A 26,301-nucleotide genomic window follows, 5' to 3' on the forward strand; every position below is an offset into this window, starting at 1 on the left:
TTATCGCAAGTGGGTAACTTTCTGCATCAAGGCTACAGACAAAATAGCTTTGGCTATACTCTTTCTTTGGGTGCAAGCTCATTCTGAGAGCACAGGTGAAATTAGTAGTGTTCTTATGTGACATCTGCATAATGGATATTTTCCGGGCTGCCACGTGTTTGTCAATGCATTGCTCTATTGCCATGGCATCCACAGCAAATGCAAACTTTGGGAAGAGTGGTCCTGCAGTCCTTGTTTAAATCGAGTAAGCCTCATTCCGTGGAGAAACTGCTTAAGTCACCTAAACGGAATACATATCTGTGTGTACTTAAAGAAGAAGAAATCATTACCTACTTTAACTGTGGTTCTTTAAGTTCTGATGCAGATGTATTCCATGACCCATCCTCCATCTTCTCTGCATTAGAGTCTAGTCTCTGGGCATTTGGTGTGAAGGAACTAAAGAAGTTTAGGGAAATGGCACCTTATAGCCCTCTCATGACTATATGGGCATAAGTGCTACTCCTCTGTGGATGCTGGTAGGCAAAATTGTACAGCTTGAATGTGCTGGGCACACAGACTCCTAAGTGGAATACATGTCTGAACTATATCTTGAAGAATGACTGTTCAAGTAACTCTTTTTTCCGACATCATTACACAGACTGGGTGCGTCTAGACTACATGGCTCTGTCGATGGAGCCATGTGAAGTAGTTTACTCAGCATAGTCAAAGAAGTGGGGATTTAAATAATCCCTGCTTCATTAAAATAAAAATGGCCACCGCGCTGTGCCGACAATCAGCTGATCCAGCACAGCACGGCAGTCTAGACGTGGTGCAGTCAACAAAGGGAAGCCCCTGTCGAACGCTCTGGTATGCCTTGAGTAAACTACTTTACATGGCTCTGTCGACGGAGCCATGTAGTCCAGACGCACCCACTGAGAAGTCCTAGAGAGTAGTTTGGCTCACTAAAAACATTTCAAATGTTTGCTTGAATCACTTTTACAATAAAGACTTAGCTGTTCCAATATTTTTTCAGTCCTTATACAAGGAAGGCATGCATTTCTTGCTCACTTAAAACTACTGTTGCATTACAATTAAGTTTTGGATGTTAAAGGAATGCAGCATTGGGTCCTCAGTACTTAATTGGGCAAAACTTCTACAGCTTTCCAGGAATAAGGATTTCAGGACTTAAATCAGTATTAGGTTTCTGGTTAATTCCCTTTACTGTAGTGTTTCTCATTTTTGCAGGTGATGGTTTTGTCTCAGAATGTGGCAACGCTGGAGGCTCAGATAGAGAGAATTACAAGAGAGAAGAATTCAATAGCTAACCAGCTAGAGGAAGCCCAGAGCCAGCTTACCTCCCATGAGATGGAAGTTAATAAGGTAGGGATATTCTGAAATGAGTGTTTCTTTGTTTATAGTGGTTGAAAGTTTACACTGAGAAATGCTTCATACTTTTTTATAAAACATATTTTAAAAGAAGGTATTAATACAATTGGCTTTCTGAAAACAAACTCTTATATTATGAAAATCTAGTGCATGATGTTGTGAACCTGTGTTCTTTTCTCTTTAACGTAGTTTGAGGTTATATAATCTAAAGTATTAATTATTAAAATTGTCATTGTAGTTTTCCACTTTAGTCTCAAACCTTTCTAGAGTGTTTACAATCTTACAAATAGATAGGGAGATTTAATCTGACATATCGCACTAAATCTGAGAGTCAAGCATCTTTTTTTCCCCGAGTCATGCAAAATCACTATTAAAACTATGCAATCAACATTCAATTAATGACTCTTGATACGGAGAATAGGATAGGATTCAACTCACTCTCTTCATGGCTGTTTTGGCTCTGCAATGCTAAAATGAGTAATGAGTAGTACAAATTATTTTGATTAAGACTCAAAATGCTGTTTGTTTTCTGTAGGCTTTTTGTTCAGTATAATTATTTGTAATAGTGCTAGTATTTTGCGTTTTAAGAAGACCTCTTTCTGCTAGTAGGTTGATTTTGTTTTTGTATATAAATATAATCCTGGTTTAACTGAAATAGCATGTTTTGGTGAAATAGCTACTTGCATGCCTTTCAGTCTTCTCAGGATTAAATGTGGGATGCATTGAATGTACCGGAATGAGAGAACATTTCAAGCAGAAAAAATAAAATGCTATAGGACTGATCATGTTAGTGTAAATAATTTCTGTAGTTTTAGTTTAACTGATCTTTATATTTTATGTGTAAAGTTTTCAGCAATAAAGGTGAAGGGGAACACCAAGTTTGTGTACAATATAGATAAGCATAGTGCTAAAATGAGTGTCTGTTGAAATGGCCATTTGAGATGTGTGCCTGCTCTCTAAATTCAAGGTCAAAGAGGGTTTCCCAGCAGCTAGCTGCAGTTTCTTAGAGCAGTTTGCTTTGTTTACCTCTGTGGGGCACTGTAGCTTGAGGTTCTGGTCAGCTTTTCCTCCTTTTCCATTCCTCTAGCTACCTCCACTAATTTTTTGCTACATATTGAGAACAGAGAAGCAGGATAGGAGGCAGTTGTTTTTCTCCTCAGATATGGAGTGCAGAAAGAAGACTCTCTTTATAGTCTTCCTTACGAAGAAGAGGAGGCAGGAAGGCAGTGTTGGCAACTTTTGGCATTGTATTGAATTTCAATTTGTTTTTTAATTTGTCTCGCTATCTGGCATACATTTTTGCTTGAGCTTTTACTTTTGGGGGGTTGTTTTTTGTTTTTTGTTTTTTTTTAAAAAGATCATTTTCCATTACAGGCAGTCCCCGACTTACGCAGATCTGACTTATGTCGGATCTGCAGTTATGAACGGGGCTCGCCCCGGAGGACACGGACTGCGGGACCTCGCGGTCCTGCCGCCCATGTACTCCGGGGCTTTCTCCGCGTCTCCCTGGTCTGCAGACCAGGAAGCCGCGGAGCAAAGCCGCGGAGGGGCTCGGGCAGCGGGGCAGCCCAGGCACGCCTGGGCTGCCCGAGCCCCCCCGTGGCTTTGCAAAGCCTCGGGGAAGCCGGCAGCGGAGCAGCCCAGGCGCGCCTGGGCTGCCTCGCTGCCCGAGCCCCTCCGCAGCTTTGCAAAGTCACGGGGGAAGCTGGCAGCGGGACAGCCCAGACGCCCCGCGGAGGCTTTGCTCCCCATCTCCCTGGTCTGCTGGTCTCCAGCAGACCAGGGAGACGGGGAGCAAAGCCGCGGAGGACCCAGGCGGCGGGACCGCGGTGCGTCTCGGTCCGCCGCCTGCGTCTTCCTGGTCTGCTGGGGTGGGGGGGGCGCAGCTAGTACGCCCCTCCCCCCAGCAGACTAGGCTTTTCTCCGGACGCCTGTGGCAGAGCAGCTAGGGTGCTGCTGGTTGGTCCCGCAGCGCCGCTCTGGGCGCTACTGGAGCAACCCAGCAGCACCCCAGCTGCTCTGTCCCAGGCGTCCCCAAGTCAGCTGCTGCTGAAACTGACCAGCGCTGACTACAGGAAGCCCGAGGCAGAGTTGCTCTGCCCCGGGCTTCCTGGAATCAGCTGCTGATCAGTTTCAGCAGCAGCTGACTTGGGGACGCTTGGGGTTCTTAAGTTGATTCTGTATGTAAGTCGGAACTGGCGGTCAGTTTCAGCAGCGGCTGAATCTGGACGCCAGTTCCGACTTACATACAGATTCAACTTAAGAACAAACCTATAGTCCCTATCTTGTACGTAACCCGGGGACTGCCTGTACTTTAAATGGAACTGACTTCTCAGGTTGCTACCATTTACCTACATTCTTTGCATGAGCAAGTCTCATTATTTGCAGGAGAACTGAAGTCAGTTGGCCTTCAGAAGTTACAGGAAAATATGTTTTGTTTTTTAAAAAAATGGACAGAATACTGGGAAGGGTCAGAAATATGGTGGGTAGGGGAATTTGGGTGGCAGAGAGAAACTGAAAGAAAAGTCTGTGAGGAAAAGAATGAAAAATATAGATAGCAAATGAAGAACAGAAGGCCATGCATGGGGGAGAGAGCATAGAGAAAAATGTGAAGGGGTGTGTCACTGTGGGCACGTCTCGCCAAGCTGGAGATTGATGTTCTGGTATTTGATTTAGCAGCTTAGATAATAGATCTGTAAATTGAATGCTGAGGGCAGTTCCAGCTGGTGCCTATGTTCCTCGCAGTTGCAAGCAGTAAGGGAAGCCGACAGGTGCATTTGCTCCCATCTGCCTCCTGCTATTCTACATAGCTGGAATTGCATACCTTAAGCCGACCTTCAGGGTCTAATGTAGACCTGGCCTGTGTCTCTGTTGCTACTGTGTGAACTGCACTGATTAGCCAATTCATATAATTTCACCCTCTCTAACAGGCACTAGGTTATCTTTCACCATGGTGTGTAATTTGTTTCTTGCATATTAACACACTGCATTTCAAGCTTACAGCCAGCAGAAGCTTTCTTGCAGTCCTCACTCTTCAACCTAGTCTCACCCTGTGAGCTTCCTCCTGAGCCTCCTTTTGAGCTTCTTGCTTTCTGTTCCTTCTATTTATATTCTCTCAGTTATCTTGTTAGCCCAGTGGTTACCACCTGGGTACTCAAAATCCTCTAACAAAAAGTTTATGCTGGAGTCAGTCCGTGATCAAGGTACTGTCAGTGATCTGTGGGTTACAGAGGGAGTGAGGAGGAGGAAGATAGATGGAGATGGAAAGAATTGCAATTCCTGCCCCTGAAGCGTTAGGAGAGCATTAATTAGAATCCCATGGAAGAGGCCAGGAGGATAACATTTTTGCACATGCATTCAGATAAAATTGTTAACTTGAAATGTCATATACTAAATGGGGGCCATTGTCTTGGAAAAGGAAGGAGAGGTAGAGATCCTATCCAAAATAAGGATGTTAACTAAAGACTAATTTAGTAGTTGGTGGAATGTCAAAGGAGGACTGAGGAACTCCCCGTGTAGCCCAGGACCAGCGGGAAGTCCCGCTGACTCCGGGCTGCACGGGGGCATGCCAGCTTTGAAATGTACAAGAGTCCCTGCTGACCCTGGGCTCCACTCGCACTGCCACTTTGAAACGCCATGGCAGCACCACACAGCTGAGCCCTCGATCAGTTGTGTGGCTCTGCCCCTTTGAAACGATACTTCGGCAGTTCAAAGCAGTGCCACACAGAGCTGACCCCAGGCTCTGTGCTATGCTGCCCTTTTGAAACACAGACAAATAGGGCCCAAAAAGTAGAAATTTTGGACTGAGAATGTTAAGGCCTAGTCGACTTTCCGATAAATGACTGCTTATTGGATAGTCAAGTCGACTAGTCGATTCTCCCCTCCTCCCAGATAGAGAAAGCAAAGGGGGTACTTCAGAGTGGCAGCGCTGCATGGAGCCCTTACCCAGGCTCGGTGCGGCACTGCTGCTTTGAAACGCTGTGGCCTGGGGTCAGCTGTGTGGCATTACCCCTTTGAAATGCCCCTTTGGCATTTCAAAGCAGCAGCACCACATGGAGCCCGGGGTCAGCTCCTTGCGACTTTCAAAGGGGCAGCACCGCACAGCTGATCCTGGGCAACAGTGTTTCAAAGCAGCAGCGCTGTATGGAGCCCAGGTACAGGCTTGGTGCAGCGCTGCCGCTTTGAAGTACCCTCTATTTTCCCCCTATCCTGGGGGGCAGGGGGAGGAATAGACTAGTCGACTTGACTATCCAATAGTCAACTAGTCCTTAACATCCTTAGTCCAAAATTTCTATTTTTGGGGCCTTATTTGTCTGCTCACCACTGAACCCTTGGATTGTGAATGTGTAAGAGAACTGACCTGCTCCAAAAAGTAGAGAGTGGAAGAACAAACATGTCCACTGACCGTGGCCTTGTACATTAGGGATAGGTTGAGGTGAGAGAGACCACAGAGAAGAATATCAAATGTGTTGGTCAGGATGCACAATGGAGTATGTTACCTTTCTGAAAATAAATTCTCTCTGTCTCTCCATTCAGATGAAGTCCTTTGAGTGTTCCTTTGACTTTCCAGTGTGTACATTTGAATAAATTGTTGCTATTAAAGAACTTATGCTCTATCTACTAATGAGAATGTAGTGTTTCAGTACAGTTCTGAAAATAATTACAGTGCAATCTCAAGACTTGCATGCCTACCTGGAGGAAAAAATTGCAAAATGGGAAATCATGCTCTGATAAAGTAACACATCCTTTAATTATAGCATTTGAAAGTATTGTCCTAGAACAGTGTTTCCCAAATGGTGTTCCGTGGAACCCCAAGGTTCTGCAAAGTGAAAATAAGAGTTCTGCGAGAAAATTCCATTACAATAACATTTTATGATTAAAAAATAATTAATATTATGTGATTTGTTTTTAAATATTTGCAATTAAACTAAATGTTGATATCATGACTTTTTTAGCATTTGTTTATTATTATCCTTACTCATTTGTGGTCTACTTTTTTAGCTCTATATATTAGACCATTACTAGGGGTTCCACAAAATTCTTTCGAGTTTAAAAGGGTTCCGTGGCCAAATAAAATTAGGAAACACTGTCCTAGAATATGTTCAGACTTTTGAAAAGAGAATAGAAGGAAATTTAATAACCAACAACTGTAGTTTAAATATATTTAGTAGAGCACATGTTAATAGAATACATATTTGAGCTTTGCAAAATTCTAATCTAAATATAATTGAATCTAGCAAGGTACTGCATATTTCAAAGTCCATAAAAATACAAGGAATCCAAATCAACCTTTTTATATAAAAATTACCATATGTATTCTTAAAATATCTGTAAATAAAAATGTGTTGTATTCAAATGATCTTTAGGGGGCACCAAAAGATCTAATTATCAACAAACTACAGATTCCACAAGCTACAGATCATGCTGTCTGTGTAATCTAACAGGTGTGTGGAGAAATGCGTTTTCAGTTGAATCAAACCAAAATGAAGAAGGATGAGGGAGAAAAGGAGCACAGAGAGTACAGAACAAAAACTATAAGGGAGCTTGAAATTAAGGATCAGGTAAGAAATGATACTGCCGTAACTTTGCAGTTATTAGAAACATAAGTAGAGTTATTTCTGAAGTTGGAATGATTCATTTTTCTGATACTGGTCATTTATTACTGTTACGTGGATTCTAAAATAGTGGCAAGAATCCACCTTTTTACTATTAAAGAAATGCCTCTTGCCTGCCTTATTCTTGTTTTGAGCCCTAAATGGTGCAGTATTACATAGTACTTACCACATTCTTCATATACAGTGTATGAATACATACAATAGGTTCAATATGTATGAAATCTTATACATCTCACTAAAACACATAAAATGGGTATGCATACAAAGCAAGACAAAACATAAGCAAGGATAACATTTTGAAGCAAAGTATCATTTCTTTACCAATTTTTCTGAAGATTCAGGTTCAATTGATTTTTGTGATTTTTAGAAAAGTTTCAAAGTAAGGAAAAAAAACTGATTTATGCAAATACGTCACTAAGAATTAATTGTTAGTAATGTAAAGATGAGTTTGTACTACTTATAAAACTAGTGTATGGCTTGCAGGTAGGGTGAGAAGACTGCCCTTAATAACAAATATTAATATTAGAGCATACTGCAGCTTACTCTACTAATAGTTCAAACAGATGTTACGATGCATTTTTTTTTTGGAATCCCTCTCTTTGCAATGTGACTCAACAGTTTAAATTTCCAGTGTTCAAACTTTCAGTTTTTGTTTCATGAGACATGACGTATACATGACTAGAGACTGGTAGCATGTTCTGAATACCGGAAAGCATTTAGACATATGTATGTTATATTTCAGTGTGTATAAATTTTAAGTACTACTTAAATCTGTGTATCCCATATTTTTAAATCACTTTTTTTCTTTTCAATAAGTAAACAGATCAGTTCATCTTCAAGGAATATATGGAGGAAAAATGTAGCACTATGAATCAAAAAGGATATTTTACTTAGGAATGCTACAAAATCTTGCATAGTCACAATAAAATGTATAATATTAACTCAAAATTGAAAGAATAGTAAATCAAATTATAATCAAAAGACAAATTATATATTGTTTTAAGTTCTATATTTACTAATTTAAATTCTTTTAAAGGCTTATTGATGTTTTCAGATTGCATAGCAATACAAGGGCCTTGTAAGTTGTCTTTTTTTCCCCACTGGATCCCTAAGAACACTTGAAAAACAAAAATACAGACTCCTCTTCTGTCTTGACAGATTATCTCAAGTAAGAGAGTTGGCATAATCTCGGCATTCTAATGAGCTAGGAATTGTGCAATAGAAGATAGAAAGCAGTATCTTTAATTGAAAGGCTCATTCTGTACCTTTCCCAACGTTAACTTTTTTTGACTAACTAGACAATGTAACAAAATATTTAAGTTTTTACATTTAGAATTCTTTGTGCTTTACCCATTACGTGAATAATTAAATGTTACAAATGTTAATTGGCACCCTGGTGTATTTTAAAAGGGAAGTTGTTCCCTGAATCATAGCATATCATATGTAGGTATTCAAAGATTTTTTTCAGATAGTGATTGCTGGATTCTAGAAAAACAGGTGTGTGTTTTTAATAATCATTGTTGGGATTTACTGGTCATTTTCTAGTTTAGGCTTTTATAAGAACACTTTTATAATCAGCAAACCTCTTTATGCTGAATAATATTAACTGCATAAAGCAATCGATGACAGTGAGATAAGTGTTTTGATTTGATAAAAAATGTAAAAGATCATTAACATTCTTATTGTAAATGAGCTGTTCTTATTTTACATTTAGCTTCATGTTTAGAAAAGAAAAATTTAATGTCTCATCCTATGGGTGGGAAAGCAGCAATTGTTCTTTGGTTTCTCAGCCATGACCTGACCTTCTGGCTAAGAGACAGAGTTGATAACTTCCTTGGCCACCATCTGTTCATAATAAATACATATTTAATTTTTAAAAGTGGACTTAGCTGATATACTAGTAAAATCATTAGTATCTTATTTTATTTTAATATATGTTTTCTTTGAAATGGAGAAGAAGTTGTAATTTCCAAATAAGGTTCCCTTATTGAAAATTAATTTAACATTCCATCTAATCATAATATAATTTCTTGATTACATTGTGGGTAAACCAAGTTATTATGAAATGTAGAATATTAAATATATTTTTTCTAGCCAAAGTCAACATTTCTAATGTCCAGTTAAAGAGAAATTAAGAGGAATTTAGAAAGAGAAAACATGATTGAATTTCCTTTTCTTTTTTCCTCCTTCTGTTGGGATTTAGTACCTATTCTAGTTACTTTGTATAAATTCATGTGAATTGTTAACATTATAAAATAGACTACCAAGACATATTTTATTTTATTTAGTAACTTGCTACATCACTATCTGAATAATCTGTAGTGTGAATATTATGATCCTGTTCTATTTTAGGGTTCTGAAAAAACAGAATTAGTGCAAATATAATGTCCTATATAAAAAAGGACATTACTAGTATAGTTAAAGCCTAGTCTTTTGCTTAGTGGACTTATATAATGTTATAATGGTACTTTATACCATATGAATGGCCATAGTGGGTCCATCTTGCCCAGTATTATGACTTCTGACAGTGACCAGTGCCAGGTGCCCCAGAGGGAATCAACAGAACAAGTCCTCATCAAGTAATCCATCCCCTGTCTCCCATTCACAGCTTCCAACAAACAGAGTCTAGGGACATTATTCCTGCCCCTCCTGGCTAATAGCCATTGATGAACCTATCCTCCATGATACCTGTATACTGTATTCCTTTAAGGGAACTTGATGCTATTAGAACTGCATTCACACTAAGGGTTGTACCAGTATAACTAATATTGGTAAAAAATGGCACATATCCCCCCCTCAACAGAAATATACCATTATACTAGTATGAAGGCAATATGTAGACCAGGCCTTAATGTATGGCAAAAACTTTTTGCATATTTAATACAATAGGGACTTCACATTTTAGCACCTTTCATGAAATCTGAGGCATTTTACAATATGTTTAATAAGACAATTTTGTACACAGATAACACGATATAATGGCAAAAGTACTTCTGACACACCATGACTTCAGGGTTTCCTCAAATGAACATCTTTTGATCAGATGCAGTATATAAAAATAAAGCAGTTGTTATGGCTTAAAGCTCACTTTCTTTCGTTTTGTGTGTCAAGCTCAAGAATCACAGAACCTAGACCTACAGTACTGGGTCAGTTAGTCCTTTTCAACTCTATCTCCCTTCCAGTTTGAGACTGTTCTCTGTTGCAAATAGTTTATACTAAGGATGTGAGGGACTAGTCACTTCCTCCCCCTTGCTGCTTCTATCAGAAAGAGGCAGCAACGAAGGGGGGGGGGGGAGGAAAGAAGCGGAGGTACTTCAAAGTGGCAGTGCGGGTTGGAGCCTGGAGCCAGACCCCAGACTCCACCTGGTGTTGGTGCTGCTGCTTTGAAACGCTATGTGCAGCCCAGGGCCAGCTGGGGTGTCCCCAGACTGCATGCTGTGTTTCAAAGCGATCGTGCCGCATGGAACCCAGGATCAGCTGAGGACTCCGTCGGGCTGTTGCTACACTTTAAAGGCGGAGGCGCCCTATCAATTAGTTGATTCAAAATTCATCAACTATTTGATTAGTCAATTAGTCGATATTTAACATCCCTACTTTATACTACCGGTTGAACCTCTGTAGTCTGTCATTCTCTGGTCCAGTAATATCTGTGGTCTGGCATAATTTTAGTTAGCCCGATATCCACTTACCATGTTTATGGTCAAGTTTCCTATGGTCCCATAAATCTTGTTTACAGCCACCAGTCCTGGCTCTCAATGTTCTATGCTGCTTTTTAGCTCTTGTTTACCCCTCCCCCCCATGTCTTTTAAGAGTCATGTAAGCAATGGACATGTTGATAATGCTGCTAAACAATATTAGCCTCTTGTGGTTCGGCAAATTCTTTAATTCAGTGTGGGTCATGTTCTGAGGGTGTTGAACTTAAAGAGGTTCAACATGTAGTACATTTAAGCTACCAGAAACAGCTCTCCTATTCTTTCCTGGTAACAAAAAAAGGAACATGTTAAATCTTTTTAAGAAATCTATACAAAGTAGTTTTTATTTTTACTTATTGTTTATTTGATTTTTCCAATAAATAAAAAGTTAAAAGCAAAGCCAAATCCTTAGTGAAATTGATAAACTATGGGAAAGCATTCTTTTAGGATTGGTCTTTATATTAGATATATTGGGGTACATCTAGACTGCAGCACTATTCTGGGATACTGGAAGTATTCTGAAATAGCAATGCCGCATCTTTAAATGCTTCCACTATTTCCCGAAATAGCAGGAGTGCTATTCCAGCGTCCCTGTAACTCTCATTCCACGAGGGCTAAGGGATTTGTTGGAATAGTGCCTTATTTTGGAATTTGGCAGTTTCTACACAGCGCCAGATTTCAAAATAAGCTCTTTTGACCTAGACTCAGAATGAGCTACAGAATTTCCGTAGCGCAAAATACGTAGCTTATTCCGACAGAAGGGTCCTGTCCAGATGCCCCCTCCGTGTCCTGAGAAAGGAAAATGAAGAATTATTCCAGATATGAGGCAGAATGAAAGATTCAACACCCCAAGGTCTTAAAATAAGGACTAGGAGGCTCATGTGTCTAGGCTACAGAGACAAAACTATATATAAAGAAATTGAGTGGTCACTGACATGCATGAGCTACACCCAGCTGAAAGATGTATGTTTCAGCATTTTTGTAAGTAATAAAAGGCACCTACATTATATAGTGTTATGCTTTAATACGCCAGAGAGATTACACAGTAACCTCCATACTGCCAGTGTCCCTAATTTGAGAACACCCATGGTACAGACCTGGCCAGTGGAGTTGGAGATGGCTCTGCGTGCTGCTACTCCCCTACCCACCAGCTGGGGAAATGGTAGCACAGTGATGTGCTCTATTGGAGTTGCAGGGGGGCAGTGCCTGGGAGTGGCAGGGAGCGCGGAGTGGCAGGTAAGAGCCTTAGCTCTATCCCCCTCACTCCCTCTCTGTCCTGGCAAAATCTTTAATGTGTCAAACCTTGTTTCCCAGGTGAAAGAGGTTCAAATTTATCCAGGTCTATTCAACAAGAATCTAGGATGAGGAATAGAATTGTATACAAAATATAATACAAAAGCATTTTGCAGATGATATTTATAGAATATTATATGTGGTAAGCCTTAAATCAATCACTTAATATAATCTAGTTAAGAAAGTATGAATTCAAGGGTTACTAACTCTTCATTGGCCAGAGATAACTATCATGGTCGGTCAGTGTTAAGACATGTTCATAAAATGCTAAAAGGAGGATGACTTTAGGACTAATATAATTTTCTAATAACAGATCAAGATCAAGAATTGCATAATCAAAATTCATTTTTATGAAGCAGTATTATCAACTACAAGTGTTCAATAAATCATGAGTCGGGCCTCTTAAAGCCATTAGGTTTTAAGATAATTTTTTTTTGTGAGTTTTTTTTTTATTTATTTACCTTTTGGAGAGTTGTGGGGTGATGGTTGTTTTTTTTTGGTTTTGGAGGTTGTTACAAAAAAAATCACCAAAGGGTTGACTATGTTGATGAACATATGCTAGTACTGTGTGTTTTGTTTGTATTTATTTAAAAGCTAGGGTCCAATTTTCAAACATGGCTTGAGCGCAGGAATTATGAAGCCAAGTAGCCCTTGATCAAGAAATGTATAAGAATAATTGGTGATAATCTCTTCCCTATCCTCTCTAAAAAAAGAAAACAATTACAAGTTATATTAACTTATCATGTAAAAGTAGATAGTTAAATAGTCAAGATAGGAAATGTAAAAGAGAGGCTTGACAAAACCTGAAGTGGATTGCCTATAGTGAAGTCTTCGTGTTCTCCCAGTTGTGTTCATATCACCAACCAAAGAAGGGAAATGTTTGATTGGTGAAGAAATGGCACAAATCTGAACACCAGTCACCAAAATCAAACATAGCACAAATAGTAGGGCTACGTCTAGACTGGCCCCTATTACGAAATAGCCATGCTAATTTCCAACTTTGGAATAGGGATCATCCGGAAAAGGGCTTTATTCTGGAGGATCGCGCCAGTCTAGATGCTTTTTTCCGGTTTTTCCCCAAGCCGGAAAAAAAGCGGCGGACATGTTTATTTAAATCCCGCGGGGGATATTTAAATCCCCCGCGGATTTCCCTATTCCAAATTTGGAAATTAGTATGACTATTTTGTAATAAGGGCCAGTCTAGACGTAGCCTAGATGTTTACTAAGTCTTTCCTGAAGTTATTCAACAGTCCTCTACATTCACTCACAGGAAGTCACCAAGCATATGGTTTTGACTCCTGAGGTCCAGCACCATTGTTTATCAGGACCTCTACAAGGCACAAATGTCATCTTGCTTTTACATGATAATGGTATTTGTGGCTTTTTCTCTTTCTGTAGCCTTTCCAAAGGAGAAGTAGTTTTGGTAGTTGATTCCACCACAAATGTTATTAAACTACTGAATTTTCAAGGACTACTTGCAGACTCTGTTACAATTAATGCATCTATTTTAATATGCAAGATAGATGCACCACAATTGAGTGAATGCATGTGCGTGTTTTTATGAAAAAAAAACCTTGCACAGACACAAGAGTAATACGTGAAACTTGATCACCTTTAAAACAAAATTTTAAATTGCATATCCCAGTGTGATCATATACAGTAGGTAAAAGAGTTACTTACTTTAATAGCCTGGCAAAAATGACCTTGTACCTCTTACGTCTTACTTAAAATCTTCCAACAAATATATAATGTGCTCTCCACAAATTAATATGGCAGGTCTTTGTCCAGGCAGCAGGAAAAAGAGGATGGAAGTCCTTTAAGAATTCCTAATGCATTTGGGTCATGACAAGAGGGGAAACACAGTGAATTTACTTGAATGGAGCCAAGAGGAGAAGAGGAAGTCACAAAACCAGGTGGGGACACTGACCCATCTCGTGTAGGGTTGCCAGGTGTCCGGTTTTGAACCGGACAGTCCAGTATTTGAGCTTTCTGTTTGGAAAACAAATTGAGAAAATATAAATGTCCGGTATCTTCTAAATAAGATGTAATGTAGATTGTGATGTAATGTCAAGCGTGTCCAGTATTTTTGTTGAAACTATCTGGCAACCTTAACCGTGTGCAACTATATCCTGTGCATCCTGGAGCCCTCCCTTGTCAGAGAGAGCAGCTGCCAGCTAAAGTAGAAAGATTCTGGTCTGGGCCCATTCTAACTCCACAGTCAGTTTATGACTTTTGTCTCATTTGGTTGGCTTTATTATCTATAGATAGTGCAACCCTCTACTACCTTTGCTGCAAAGGAAGCATGCTTCACACATACAGGACCCTACTCCCTAACACCCCCTTTCCTGGCTCTTCATTGGAAGGTTTCTCTCTCCTTTTCCCCACCAGCAAGTTTCCTACAGCTCCTGTATTCTCTCCAGCAGGCTCTCGTGATGCTCTAACACACTTTCCTCCACAGCAGCCTGCAGGCAAAAGAGCAACACCTGAGCTATCTCCATTTGTGCTCTATCACAGCATTGTGGTAATGGAAGAGTGGATGGTGAGGTCGCGGTTGCTGATTGTGGGAAGGGAGCATCTCTGCTGTGCTGCACCTGTTTCAATGTTTTGGCCCTGTGAGCACACAGGAAGCCATTGCAAAGATTGCCTGCAGCACACATGGCTCAGTGGCCTCTGAGCTGCATGTGTATTGTCATTGTTGAAAGAGTCTCCAAAATGGCAACCACCACAATGATATAAGCCTTAATAACACAGGATTACAGCCTGCACTGTTTCAGTAGGTTGCATCATTGCTTATCCCTTGGGTCTTCATGTGGTCTATTGATTTGTATGCTTGTCTCAAGACTTAAACCTTAAATTGGGCTAGATACAAAGCAGGAGCCTGTTTTGCTACAGTACTGTTTCCCTTTCCTTAACAACCTTTTCCGTCAACTCCCTGAAATGGAATTGACTTCCATTCCAAAGTTTGGTTTTGCATTTTGATCTAGGAACATTGTGTACCTGTCTGCTCTTGTTTCAATTACATAGTTTCATGAAACTTTTTTTTCTTTTGAATATGTACATTTTAGGTGATCTTCTGAGGCATATTCATTTTTAAGTTTTTACTTTTTGTTTGTACATACTCACAATTTATCACATTTCCATGGTATTTAAAGGTTAAATTTTGAAACCAGCTATAGGCTTCAGATGTTGTTGATGATTCTCATCCTGTTTTGAATAAGAAACAGGGTTAATTTACACAGCAATTAAAAAAATTAAACTAACAATACCCGCGGCATTAGGGGCTATTTGGGGTTAGCCTGGTGATGGCTCTATCTTTGTTTACAAAGATAGAGCATTCTTCTGAGGCAACCTGGACATGTCTGGGAGGCCTGAAGTTTAGAGGCTGCTCAAAACATAGGGCTGCCTGATTTGATATCAGGATTAATGCAGGGAGTTGCTCATAACAGAGAAGCAGTTGCAGTTTACTCCAACTGTAGGGAAGATCTACATGTCCAGTGATGGACTTTTTTGTTATGTCCAGGATAAAATATTTTGAATTACCACATAATGAAAATACATTTTGCATGTAGCTTGAATATATAGCCCTGTATGAAAGAATTAGTATCTGAAAAACTGTGTTCTAAGACGGCAAAAATTACATGTGTGGGATCAAAATTATGATAAAATGTCAGACATTTATAATTCTGTTTAAATACTGTATGTAAATATGCTTAAGTGTTAACTCTAGCGTTGCCTCAAATGGAAGGCAACGAAAAGTACTGACGTATAGCCACAGCTCAGCAAGATGTTGCATGTAAAATTAACTTTACTCACAGTGAGTGTTTCCATTAATGTAAATGAGGCTGCTTGTATTGAGGAAAGTTAAAAATGTGAGCATCTGTGCCTACGCATCTAAGAAATAGGTAATAAAAATCATGACCACCTAAGTGTAATACTTTAGGTAGTGTACTGACTCCAATAATCACATGTTCTCACCAGAAAGGCAGTCATCACTGAGTTAACACTTTTTGTAAGATTTTCATTTCTTACTTTTCACTCCATTTTCATAATTAAGGAGACCTCAGGATTAAAATATTAGATGGAAAAAATAGTGTAGATTCATAACAACATACATGCATTCAGAAAAAAATAAAAATGTGTGTGTAAGACTATTTTGCATGTACAGAACTGTTTTTCAGTTAACTTTATCATTGCACCTGATGTCAAAGGAGATTGGTTTAAGAATTAATGTCATTGGCTTTTTAAATACATTTGGCGTCTTTCCTAGTCTTGATTTGTTATAAGGCTTCCAAAGTGTTTTTCTGAATTTAGTTCAATGTAGAATTTTCTTTTATCAGTGGTTAATCATTTTCATTTGTGAAAGATTTCTTTGCCTTTTCTGTCAGCTCTGCAGTTATTCTGAGTCCTACGAAAAACATCTGCTAGCTTAGAAATTTAAAGTTGCAGTTTGCTGCATATAATAGAGTTTGTGTTAATATGGATGAGAATTAAGGAATTATTTTAATTTTGTAATTTGACCTATTTGGAACAAAATTATTAAATTTTATAGAGATGAAGATGTCTAGGTAGTTAAATGGAGAATTTTCACACAACTCTGTAGCATGTTTAAAAGAAGTTGGTTTTAATTTGAGAAGAGGCTATTTAGAGAATCTCAGTATTTATAAGATCATTATTTACATTTTTATATGATGTTACATTTAGTATTCTTTGAGCCTGTGTTAATGTGAAAATGTCTGTATGATTTTATATCCGTGGTGTCCAACACACTAGCCACAAGTGGCTGGTTGAGTGTAGCTAGTTGGCTTGAACAATGTGACTATCTGGCCAGTTGAGTGTGGCTAGTTCACTATAGAAGTAGCCACTACAGTGGCTACTGCTTTGGAACTGGTTGGACACTATGGCTTCATACAAATTCCTGCCCTATAATCTAATGAGAAGTACAGTGCTTGTTTGCTTTTTAGTATTACTAGAAGATTTATCTGGTCTTGCTTGGGTCCTTAACTCAAGCTTTTCTTTTCTTCATTTAAATCATTGTTAAGGCTAAGGATGAGAGATTCAGTATGCCGGCTGCTGCAGGGAGATAATACAACCCCAGGCACTCTCTCAGTGTAGTAGCTTTGGGCCAGGTGAGAAGTGCCTGTCCATGGCTGCTGTAGCAGGCCCAGATCGGAGGAGGGGTATATGCCGTCTGGCTGGGGGACAGACAAACTTAAATATATAGTTGATAGCTGTCCCTTCCTCCACTCCTGCTGGCCTAATGAAGTTATAGCTGTCCCTGTCACCATCTTCGGCCCCTTGCTGCTCCCCTTTGGTCATTCTACAGTATAACTACCCTCCTACCTGCCCTCTCTCTCCCTTTTCATTTCATGAGAAATAAATGAATTCCTGGCACAACCAAAACGGTACCTTGCTGCATACTAAATTTGGTGCCTCTAGCTGTTACCATTTAGGAAGAGTTCTTGAACCAACTGAGTTACAGACAGACATGCATAGTTCTAAAATATATAGTAGTATAAGGAAAATGATTGCAAAAGGTACTTGTTTCCTACAGAAAGGGAGTTTTAACATATAAGTGCTCCCCCCAAAAATTTAGAGACTAACAATTTGTTTCTTATATTTCCTTAAGTAGATTTTCTTTGATAAAATCCTTCTGTTTATAAATACTGTAGTATTTTTGACTTTGTTTATTTGTGGTGCTCAGAAATGGCAGTTGTTTTATTGGGTCACATACTGCAGTTTTTATAAAGACAAAGTTTTTGTTTATATCAGGGGGAGTTTAGAACCTGAAGATAAGACTCCATAATATATTTGTAAGTTGCATACAAAAATATTTAAACAATGCTAAAGTTGTAATGTTTAAACACCCAAAAGTTGCTTGTGCGTTGTTAATGTGCATTATGATGTTATTGGCCAGCTTCAGACAGGCCATCTGTGATAGCAGTGCAATACCCAAGGATGTCCTTTTTGTGTTCCCATTTGTCCTGTGGACTTAAAGAAGCAGCTACAGGTTGGAACACTCTTGTCTAGCACCTAGGACCTGACAGGTCCCGGATGAGTGATTTTGCCAGACAAGGGGTGATCATTTTTAGACTCCTGCCCTCGGTCCTCCTGACCTGGCTGCTGGCCTCCCAGCCAGCTCCCCATCTCCTGCTGTCCCCACTGCCCTGCCGACCCACTGGGCAACCATTGGTTCTGTGGCTCCACCGGGCAGCCCAGCACTTGGGGCTACCTGGGCAGCCACATGCACCACACGCCAGGGCTCCCTGGGCAGCTGCGTGCCAGGGCTCCACTGTCAGCTTCCTGCATAAAGACAGTCCACTGCTCTCCCAGCCTCACAGGGATCCTTACTGCTGACCATCTACCAGGACTCTGGTCTTGCAACATCCATGCCAGTCCATGGATGCTACTGGACCAGAGAATCCTGGTTAAGAGAGTTTCAACCTATATTTGATGAAGAAATACATGATCATGTAATTAAAAATGGTACCACACTACATATATATATATATATATATATATATATATATAATTGTTTTCATAGACACGACAATCCTAAAATAATTCCTGATGTGAAAGATCTGTGGCCTGCTTCTGACTGTACACTATTATGTGAATCAGTATAAATCGCAGCCACAGAATAGATATGCTTGCGGTTCCATGGACTGGAAAGGGTAAAACTTCCTCCCCTGATTTCCATAGAATTCTCTTGTGATTAAGTTACTCATAATGGGCCAGGGAAGCAGGTTTTACCCAAAAGAATAAACACACAGTTTCATGATACCTTTCTTTAAAGCCACTTTTTAAAATATAACTGTGTATTTCCTGATGATCAAATATATGCTTTTATTTTGTAAATGTGTATTATTTTTATACTACACTAGTACACCTTGCCATCATGTGCTAAAAGTTCCATAATGTGTTTCCATAACTCTGCTGTTTGAAACTGGACTAGGACATTGCATTACAGAACTTTTAGTGTGCATCAGCAAGATCTGTGTGGACACTTTGTGCATGACACACTGGCAGTGTGCTAAAATTCACACTCTAGTTGGTGTATACAAATGCAACATGTGGACTGGGATTGTAACTTGGAGGGAGGACCATGTATAGAAGTTGCCCATGACCCAAACACATCACCATTGTAGATAGTTACCCTTCCGATCACTCTTGTACACTGGACTGAGTGCTCCTAAGATTAGTAGAACTGAGCACAGCCAGTTTATGTGGCTGTCTGAAAACTTATCTTTCGCTACTGTGTAAACTGGCTTGAGGATATGTAATATGCTATGTTTCAGGAATAGTACTGTAAACTGCTGGCTAACTTATCAGACCAAACTAATTAATGGCATTTGTGGGTTTGGATGGTAGTCCTTTTAGGGCACTGATAAAAATGAGGGCGGGGTGGGGTGTTTTGTTTGTTTGTTAAACAAGCCTTCATTGCATCTGGATGAGAACAAGCTCAATGAAATTTAATACAAATTAATGTGGGGGTACTTTAGGATCCTTAGTTACATGGATGTCTTTGGTGTTATGGGGCACCTTTTAATTCATTCTTTTTGCTGTGATGACTGTAACATTTTCCAGTGTGGACTTCTCCAGACTTAGCTACTCCTTTGGGGGTTACTACTATGCTGTCTATATGAGGCTCTTGAATGCTATAAGTGACACAGAATACTTTAGTATGCTTGCTTAAAGATGAATATTATACCTGTACTTCAGTCTATACTGGCTCCCTATCTGCTTCAGGGTGGAAGTCATGGGCACAAATTGATTTTTAAAGCCCTGACAGAGGTACATGTTTTGGATGTCACCTACTTTGTGAAGCTGCTTTTCTCTCTGTGTATCTTCATGATACATTCTTTCCTTGAACCCCTTGATTTAAACATCTGGCAGATGTAGACAGGGCATTTTCAACTGAGGTCCCTTCCTTTTGGAATTTATTTCCCACTTTGGTCTGACAGAACCTGAGCCTGTTTACGTTCAATAAAAGCCCATCTGTTCACTTAGGCTTTTCCCTGAGGAGGTGATAAGGTGTATTTATGGTTATAATTGTAAAAAATATTTAGCTGACATTAGTCAACTATTTTTTTCTTTTTGAAAAGTGGCCATTCATTAATACATTAAAAAAACTAAGTATGCAGGAATGCTGCTTACCTCTGAAGATGGGAAAGAACTCAGGCAAGAAAATAAACAGGAATGGGATGGGAATGAACTGCTGTTGCTGTTAAATAGGCTAGAACATTGTGAATCTGTTCAGACTTTATATTTTAAATGCGATACCCTTTGGAAATGAGAAATTTTGGATTTTCCTAAACTTATTTACCATTTAAATATTGTTCATTACTTTCAATGAAAGTATCTACATTGAATACATACAACACATTGAATTAATTTCCTAGTTTCTGGATCTTTGTGCAAAACAGTAAAACTTACTTCTAGTTTATTTTGCATGGAATAATTTAGATTATATTCTAATTTTTCCTTAACGGGACATTACTGGAAAAATGAAAAATCTAATTTCAACAAATTAGAGTATAACTCCAAATGGAGAAGTATTGTTTTATTAGAAATACCAAAGGACGGTTTTAGTGGGGAAATGCTTCACACATTTTGTTGGATGTGGATACAAACTTTAACTGTACTATTCAAGTACTCACCATTGGGTAGGTGTATAGTATGAAGTAAATATAATAACTGTAAATTGTTTAATGAGTTAACTTGAACAAAGAGAAAATATGTAGAAATTAAAATTTTACAAAAGCCACAGAAAACACTTTTGTACAAAAATATTATGAATGTTTGTATTAAAATATCTGCATAGGCTTAATATTTTTAACAATATTTTTAATATTTCCTTTTTATTAAAATTTTATTTTTACAAACCAAAGAACTCAGTTCCTTCTTTTCATTAACTCATGCTTCATTTGTCTAAATTTTTTGCTCAAGTAAGGTAGATTGTGTTAACATTTACTTATTTGTATTTTTCCTATACATACATTTTTAAAGGAAATAGAGAAATTGGGATTAGAGCTGAATGAAAACAAACTGCGGTTGGAACAGGCACAGCAGGATGCAGCAAAAGCCAAAGATGAGTGCCTTAAACTGACAGAACTGCTGGGTAAATCTGAGCACCAACTGCACCTCACCAGGTACCCCTTATCCTATTACATGCCATAGCACCAATTTCATTCTTTTAATTTTTGCCACAGGCTTACCCACAGTTGTTTTGTAGATATTCATAATCATTCACTGCATGCTTTGCTTTCAGGCATTTTAAGAGAAGTGAAGATGATGCAAATAAAGCACCCTTTTATCTAAAGGATGGTCTTTCAAAAAGCCAAAATAATGCATTTAGAATTGATGTGATTCATTAAGCATAAAATCTTGCAAGCACCAAACTGTATAGCATCTATTGATTTAGAAATGCTAATGCTTCAAATTTATGAATTCAGGGTATTGTGACATAATTATATAAATACTTACGGATGTCAGTTATGAAATTTTACTTCATCTGAGATTAAACAGTCTACATAATTTAACATTCTAGTAATAGAGGGAGAGATTCAGGAGAGATCCATGAGCATAACATGTCTATCATTTGCCTCAGTTGAAATAATAAGATTCTGTGACAAACATGTTTCTGTCAATCTGGACTCTTTTTATAAGGTTATTTCTTCGCTGAACATAAACTGCCAACCTACACTTGATTCTTACTATTAGATGTGTAGAAAAAACTCCATAGTGGCAACTTGATTATTAATTCCACCTTGCATTTCAGTAACTGTTACAATTTCTTGCTTTCACTAACACATAGTTCCTTCTTCTAAGTCTTTGTATCACTTTTATCTGTTAGTAAATGTCCTAGCGCCAGATTTCAGGCCCCTTACTCAGTCCTTAGTTAGGCAAAAACTCCCATTGAAGTCAATAGAAACTTGAACAACAACCTAGGTTATGACTAATTGACAGTGGAGTCGTCACACTCCTAATGTGATCCTGCACTCACTGAATTTGGTGAGAATAGTATGATGGATTTCAATGGCAGCAGAATTGGACCCATGTAAACTTTCTAAATTGATTAAATGAATCTTTTATTCAGCTAAATTTCAGTGCAATTCAGAGCACGGTAGTTTAACAGATGGAAGAAAGCACCATTGTAACAGCCTGTATTCAGAGAAAAAATATGCTAGAGGTTGATGAACTTGAAAAAAGTTTTGGGTGAGCTGTTATGATATATAAAGTTTGGATTTAGCAGAACTTCCTTAATAATGATTTGTTGTGATAGTTAACCAAATGGTTTACCAAGCTCCATTTAGCAAGAGACTGATTATGCATTATAAAGCTGTGTGATATCTTGGAGAAAACCCTTATAACACATTTTTTGTGAAAATCTTTAACTCTTACTACAGGCTAATAACTATAAATTTAACATGACTCAACACTTAAATCTAGGTGCATAATGAATCAGGTAGTTTAATTACAGACATTTTAGAATCTGACAGTGTATACAGTATGGCCTTTGTTTATAAATAAATAGTATGCTTATGCTGCTGTAGTACACAGTTCTAAGTTCTTTATAAAAAGTGAGAAATAGGGGCCAAATTCTTCCCTTTAAGTCACCAAATTCTGGGATTACCTGTTCTATATAGATACTTTTACCATCCTCGTAGGATGGCCAGGTGTCCAGTTTTTTAATGAAAAGTCCAGTTGACAAGGGGACCAGATGCAATTCGGTCACATGTATTGATTACACAGCCAAAATTCAATTCCTGTAGGTAGAGAGGCACCATGTTATTCATGCCAGCTTTATTTAGTCGGGGTTGTCTACTACTTGCATTGAGCAGCTGTAGCTCCCAGCCCCAACTCTGCTGATGAGTCCCTGCTGACCTGGAAGATAAGAGAATAGGGGAGAGGAAAACCAGTGATGAGAGGAGGGAGGAAGGGATAGAGCTTTCATGGAATGATGTGACCAAGGGCATTAGAAGAGGAGGTGCTTTGAGGGGTGAGGCATGCCAGGGTCTCTGTGAGGAAGGATTGGAGTAGCGAAGTTGCCAGCACTCCTGCTAGAGTATCCGGTTTTAAAGATACAGAGTTGACAACCCTAATTCATGGTAGCATCTGACCGTTGTCATTTAGTGCATTAGTAATGTTACTAATGTTTGTCAGGTATGGACAAGAAAAAGAAGCCACTCTTCTTTTTTTCTTTTTTTTCTTTGAGTTTTTACCCACTCTCCATGCCACTCCTGTCCATCCCCCTGTAGCATCACCTCCTCCAGAACAGGACTCTTAATAAGTGAAGGGGCAGACATAACAGTAAAGGCCATGCTTTCAGATCTTTCACTGAAGGCAGCAAATCTCTTATGGTATTCCCATTTTGAGTCTAATCACTGTGTAGTAATGTGGTGTACACAATATTGTTAAATACTGTGATTCTTGCTCATCTCAGGCCATGGGGAAAGGTGAATGGCATTCTCCTTCATCTGCAGGAGGAACTGTGCCATCAGATGCATTCATCCTAGTGGAAGTTGGCTATATAGCTGCTTTTCTTCCCTGGGGAGTCTGCCAAGGAGAACAGCTTTAATGTCCTAGAGCCCTGCCTTTGGAAAGGTGATAAGAGATGCACCAAATCAGTGCATTTTCTCAGGTGTCTTGGCCTTGCCATTTTCTAGCTGTCTTCTACTACTTTCTGGACTAAACTAACTACCCAGCTCTGTGTCTCCCTCCTCGGAGAACTGGTGATGTGAACAGCTTGTTTCCTCTGTCCTTCTATTGTGGGTGGGTTATAGACACTTTGAATTTCTCCAGATCCTGTCAGGAAAAAAACAAACAAAAAACCCTTAGTCTTTCTTTTACAAAGAGTTAAGTGGGCCCATTAGGGTTCAGCTTTCACTCTGTTGCTAATGTAAAACATTATTAAGCAGAAGATTGGTGAGTTATTAAAGAACATAAGTCTAGGTATTTTGAATGTAAGAAAAGTAAAATCAATATAAAATGTCTAATTTAAATATTAGAAAACTAGAAGGTAAATATTATAGATTATTTATTATTATGCCATCAATTAGTTTGGTCTGATAAGTTAGCCAGCAGTCATGTTGGATTAAATGAGAACATGCAATCAAGGCCTGATGGGGAGGGGGAGATTACAGAGCTATGTTTCTATTTGTTTCCAGGGGAAAAGTCGCATCCTCCTCAGCCTGCCTCAAAAATTCATTTTCTAAACACTGGTTTGATACACACCTATCAAATTGTCTAACAGTTGAAATATTCCTGTTAAAATAAATGCTCAAGGATTACTATTTTATTTAAATTATTTGTGGCTCGCTTATCATCTTTGCTTCCGGATCACTGGAATATGTTTACCTGAATTGGAAGCACATTGGAATTCTTGATGTTTACTTAAAGCACATATTTTTGTTCCTTAAATCTAGTTCATAATTCCAACTTCTGTATTTGGAAATGATAGAAAAAAGGCATTATTGCTGACCTTGATCAGTAACCATTGCAATCTTGCATATAACATTGGTCTCCTCCCTGGGTTTGCAGGTTCACCATAATGTGAAGTTTACATATTTGTTTCAAGTCCTATGTGGCTATTAGGGACCAAGTAATTAGGGACCAAAAATCTCACCTATTGAATTCCAGTCTGAGTAGTTACGTACACAGGAACTGCTATAGGTGAAAACATGAGACTAATGTTGCCTCACTGAAATCAATGATGAAACTCTCATTAACTTTATTAGGCCAGGAATGGACTCTGCTAAGTGGACCATGTCATCTGAATACTTGATTTGCAATGGACATGAAGCATTCAGGACTGTTAATTTGAGCCCTATTACTATATTACCAATATAATCTTGGCAATAAACAGAAGGTGCAATATGGTAATCAGAATGATCTGATTTTTAAAATGTCATTTAATCGATTGAAGTAATTCTTTCACTTTTCTTGTGTAACAGAGAGATGAGTATGAAATCTATCATTACACGAAACAAAAGTTAGCATTTGTGCTTCAGTTGCAGTTGTCTTTTAAGAAGTGATTCCCATATTCCTATCCAAGAGAAAATACATAGATTCAAGGAAGTGAAGTAAAGAAAATATTGGGCTTAATTCTCTTATTTTTAAGTCGAGTGTTTGTTCACTTTATTGGTCATTGTATCTCCTCTCAGAATAGACACGTCATCTCAAATTTTGCTTGGAAAGAATTAAAGCAAACTCATATTTACTACTTTTTTTTTAGTCAGTTTAGTGTTGCATGTCAACTTTGTAAATGGGGAAAACATTACTTGAATAATTTGTCACCCATGCTTTTAAGTCCAGTAATGTGCGACCTTGGAAGCTAATTTGAATGTCTGGGTTGCTCTTTAAAGATCACATATTTGTGGAAGTTTATAATACCATGATGATGGTGGCTGTTGGCAGCCTTTCTGTACTTTTCAGAGGAAAAATGTACAGAATATGATTGAAGTATCACCAAAATATTTGATGACACAATATCTTCAGGAATTAACACATTTGAAGAAAATATCTTTTAGAACATACAGTGGTTTTCAGGAGTGCTATGGTCTTTGTGGCTTCAAATAGCTATAGTACATCAATGCTTCTGGTTGCCTCTAGCGAATTTTCAACAGCTCTATTGGCATTAATTGCAGTCCATGTATAATAAATAAGGTACATAAATTAAACCTATCATTCTACCTCCGGGTTCTTGTGACATTATTAAATTGCTTGAGCTTGGCTGTCATTGTTTATGTCATCACCATAATTCCTTACTAGAATTACAGCCTGTTTTTAATTTATATATTTTTATAATCTAAATAATAATATATTCTAAATAATCTGACGTTTTCTATTTACAGCAGATGTTTCCTGCTGCTATTCACTATCCTTTATTAAAGCTATTCAAAACTTAATATCAGCTGTGTTGTTTTCAAAGTAATATCTGTTAGGTATCAGCAGAATTATTTGGTGTTGTCTTTTTTTTCAGCAATTTTAGCACATCAGAAGCAGTCTCCTATTGATGATAGATGAGGAATTCTAATGAGATTACATTTTTAGTATTAATGGACACTGTTAATTAGTAGCAGTGGATAGTCTCATTTTTATAGACTACTGATTAATGACTATAGGAAAAACATGAATATATGAAAAAGTAGCAAAGATAGCATAACCGAAACAATTATTTTTATACACTGTTTGTTTTGTATGAATAGCCTTATATATAAAAACTAGTGTAGGAAGGAATGATAACATCAAACAACCCATATAAATAATGAACTTATGAAATAGAATTTTAAATGTTTTAATTTTCATTACATTCAGGGATAGTTGTGCCTGTGGTG

General features: G+C 38.4%; 1 protein-coding gene across 3 annotated transcripts in view; it reads left to right on the top strand.

Moving 5' to 3' along the window:
* SDCCAG8 (SHH signaling and ciliogenesis regulator SDCCAG8) overlaps window positions 1–26,301 on the top strand; it is a 159,282-nt gene that overhangs the window by 51,897 nt on the left and 81,084 nt on the right. For all 3 annotated transcript variants that reach the window (XM_075924862.1, XM_075924861.1, XM_075924863.1), the window contains exons 11-13: window positions 1,225–1,359; window positions 6,810–6,926; window positions 20,972–21,114. In XM_075924862.1, the coding sequence (XP_075780977.1) occupies window positions 1,225–1,359; window positions 6,810–6,926; window positions 20,972–21,114 (395 nt within the window). The remainder of the gene's footprint in view (window positions 1–1,224; window positions 1,360–6,809; window positions 6,927–20,971; window positions 21,115–26,301) is intronic.

Source organism: Pelodiscus sinensis, chromosome 3 (assembly GCF_049634645.1).
Source record: "Pelodiscus sinensis isolate JC-2024 chromosome 3, ASM4963464v1, whole genome shotgun sequence".
Classification (NCBI taxonomy): Eukaryota; Metazoa; Chordata; order Testudines; family Trionychidae; genus Pelodiscus; species Pelodiscus sinensis.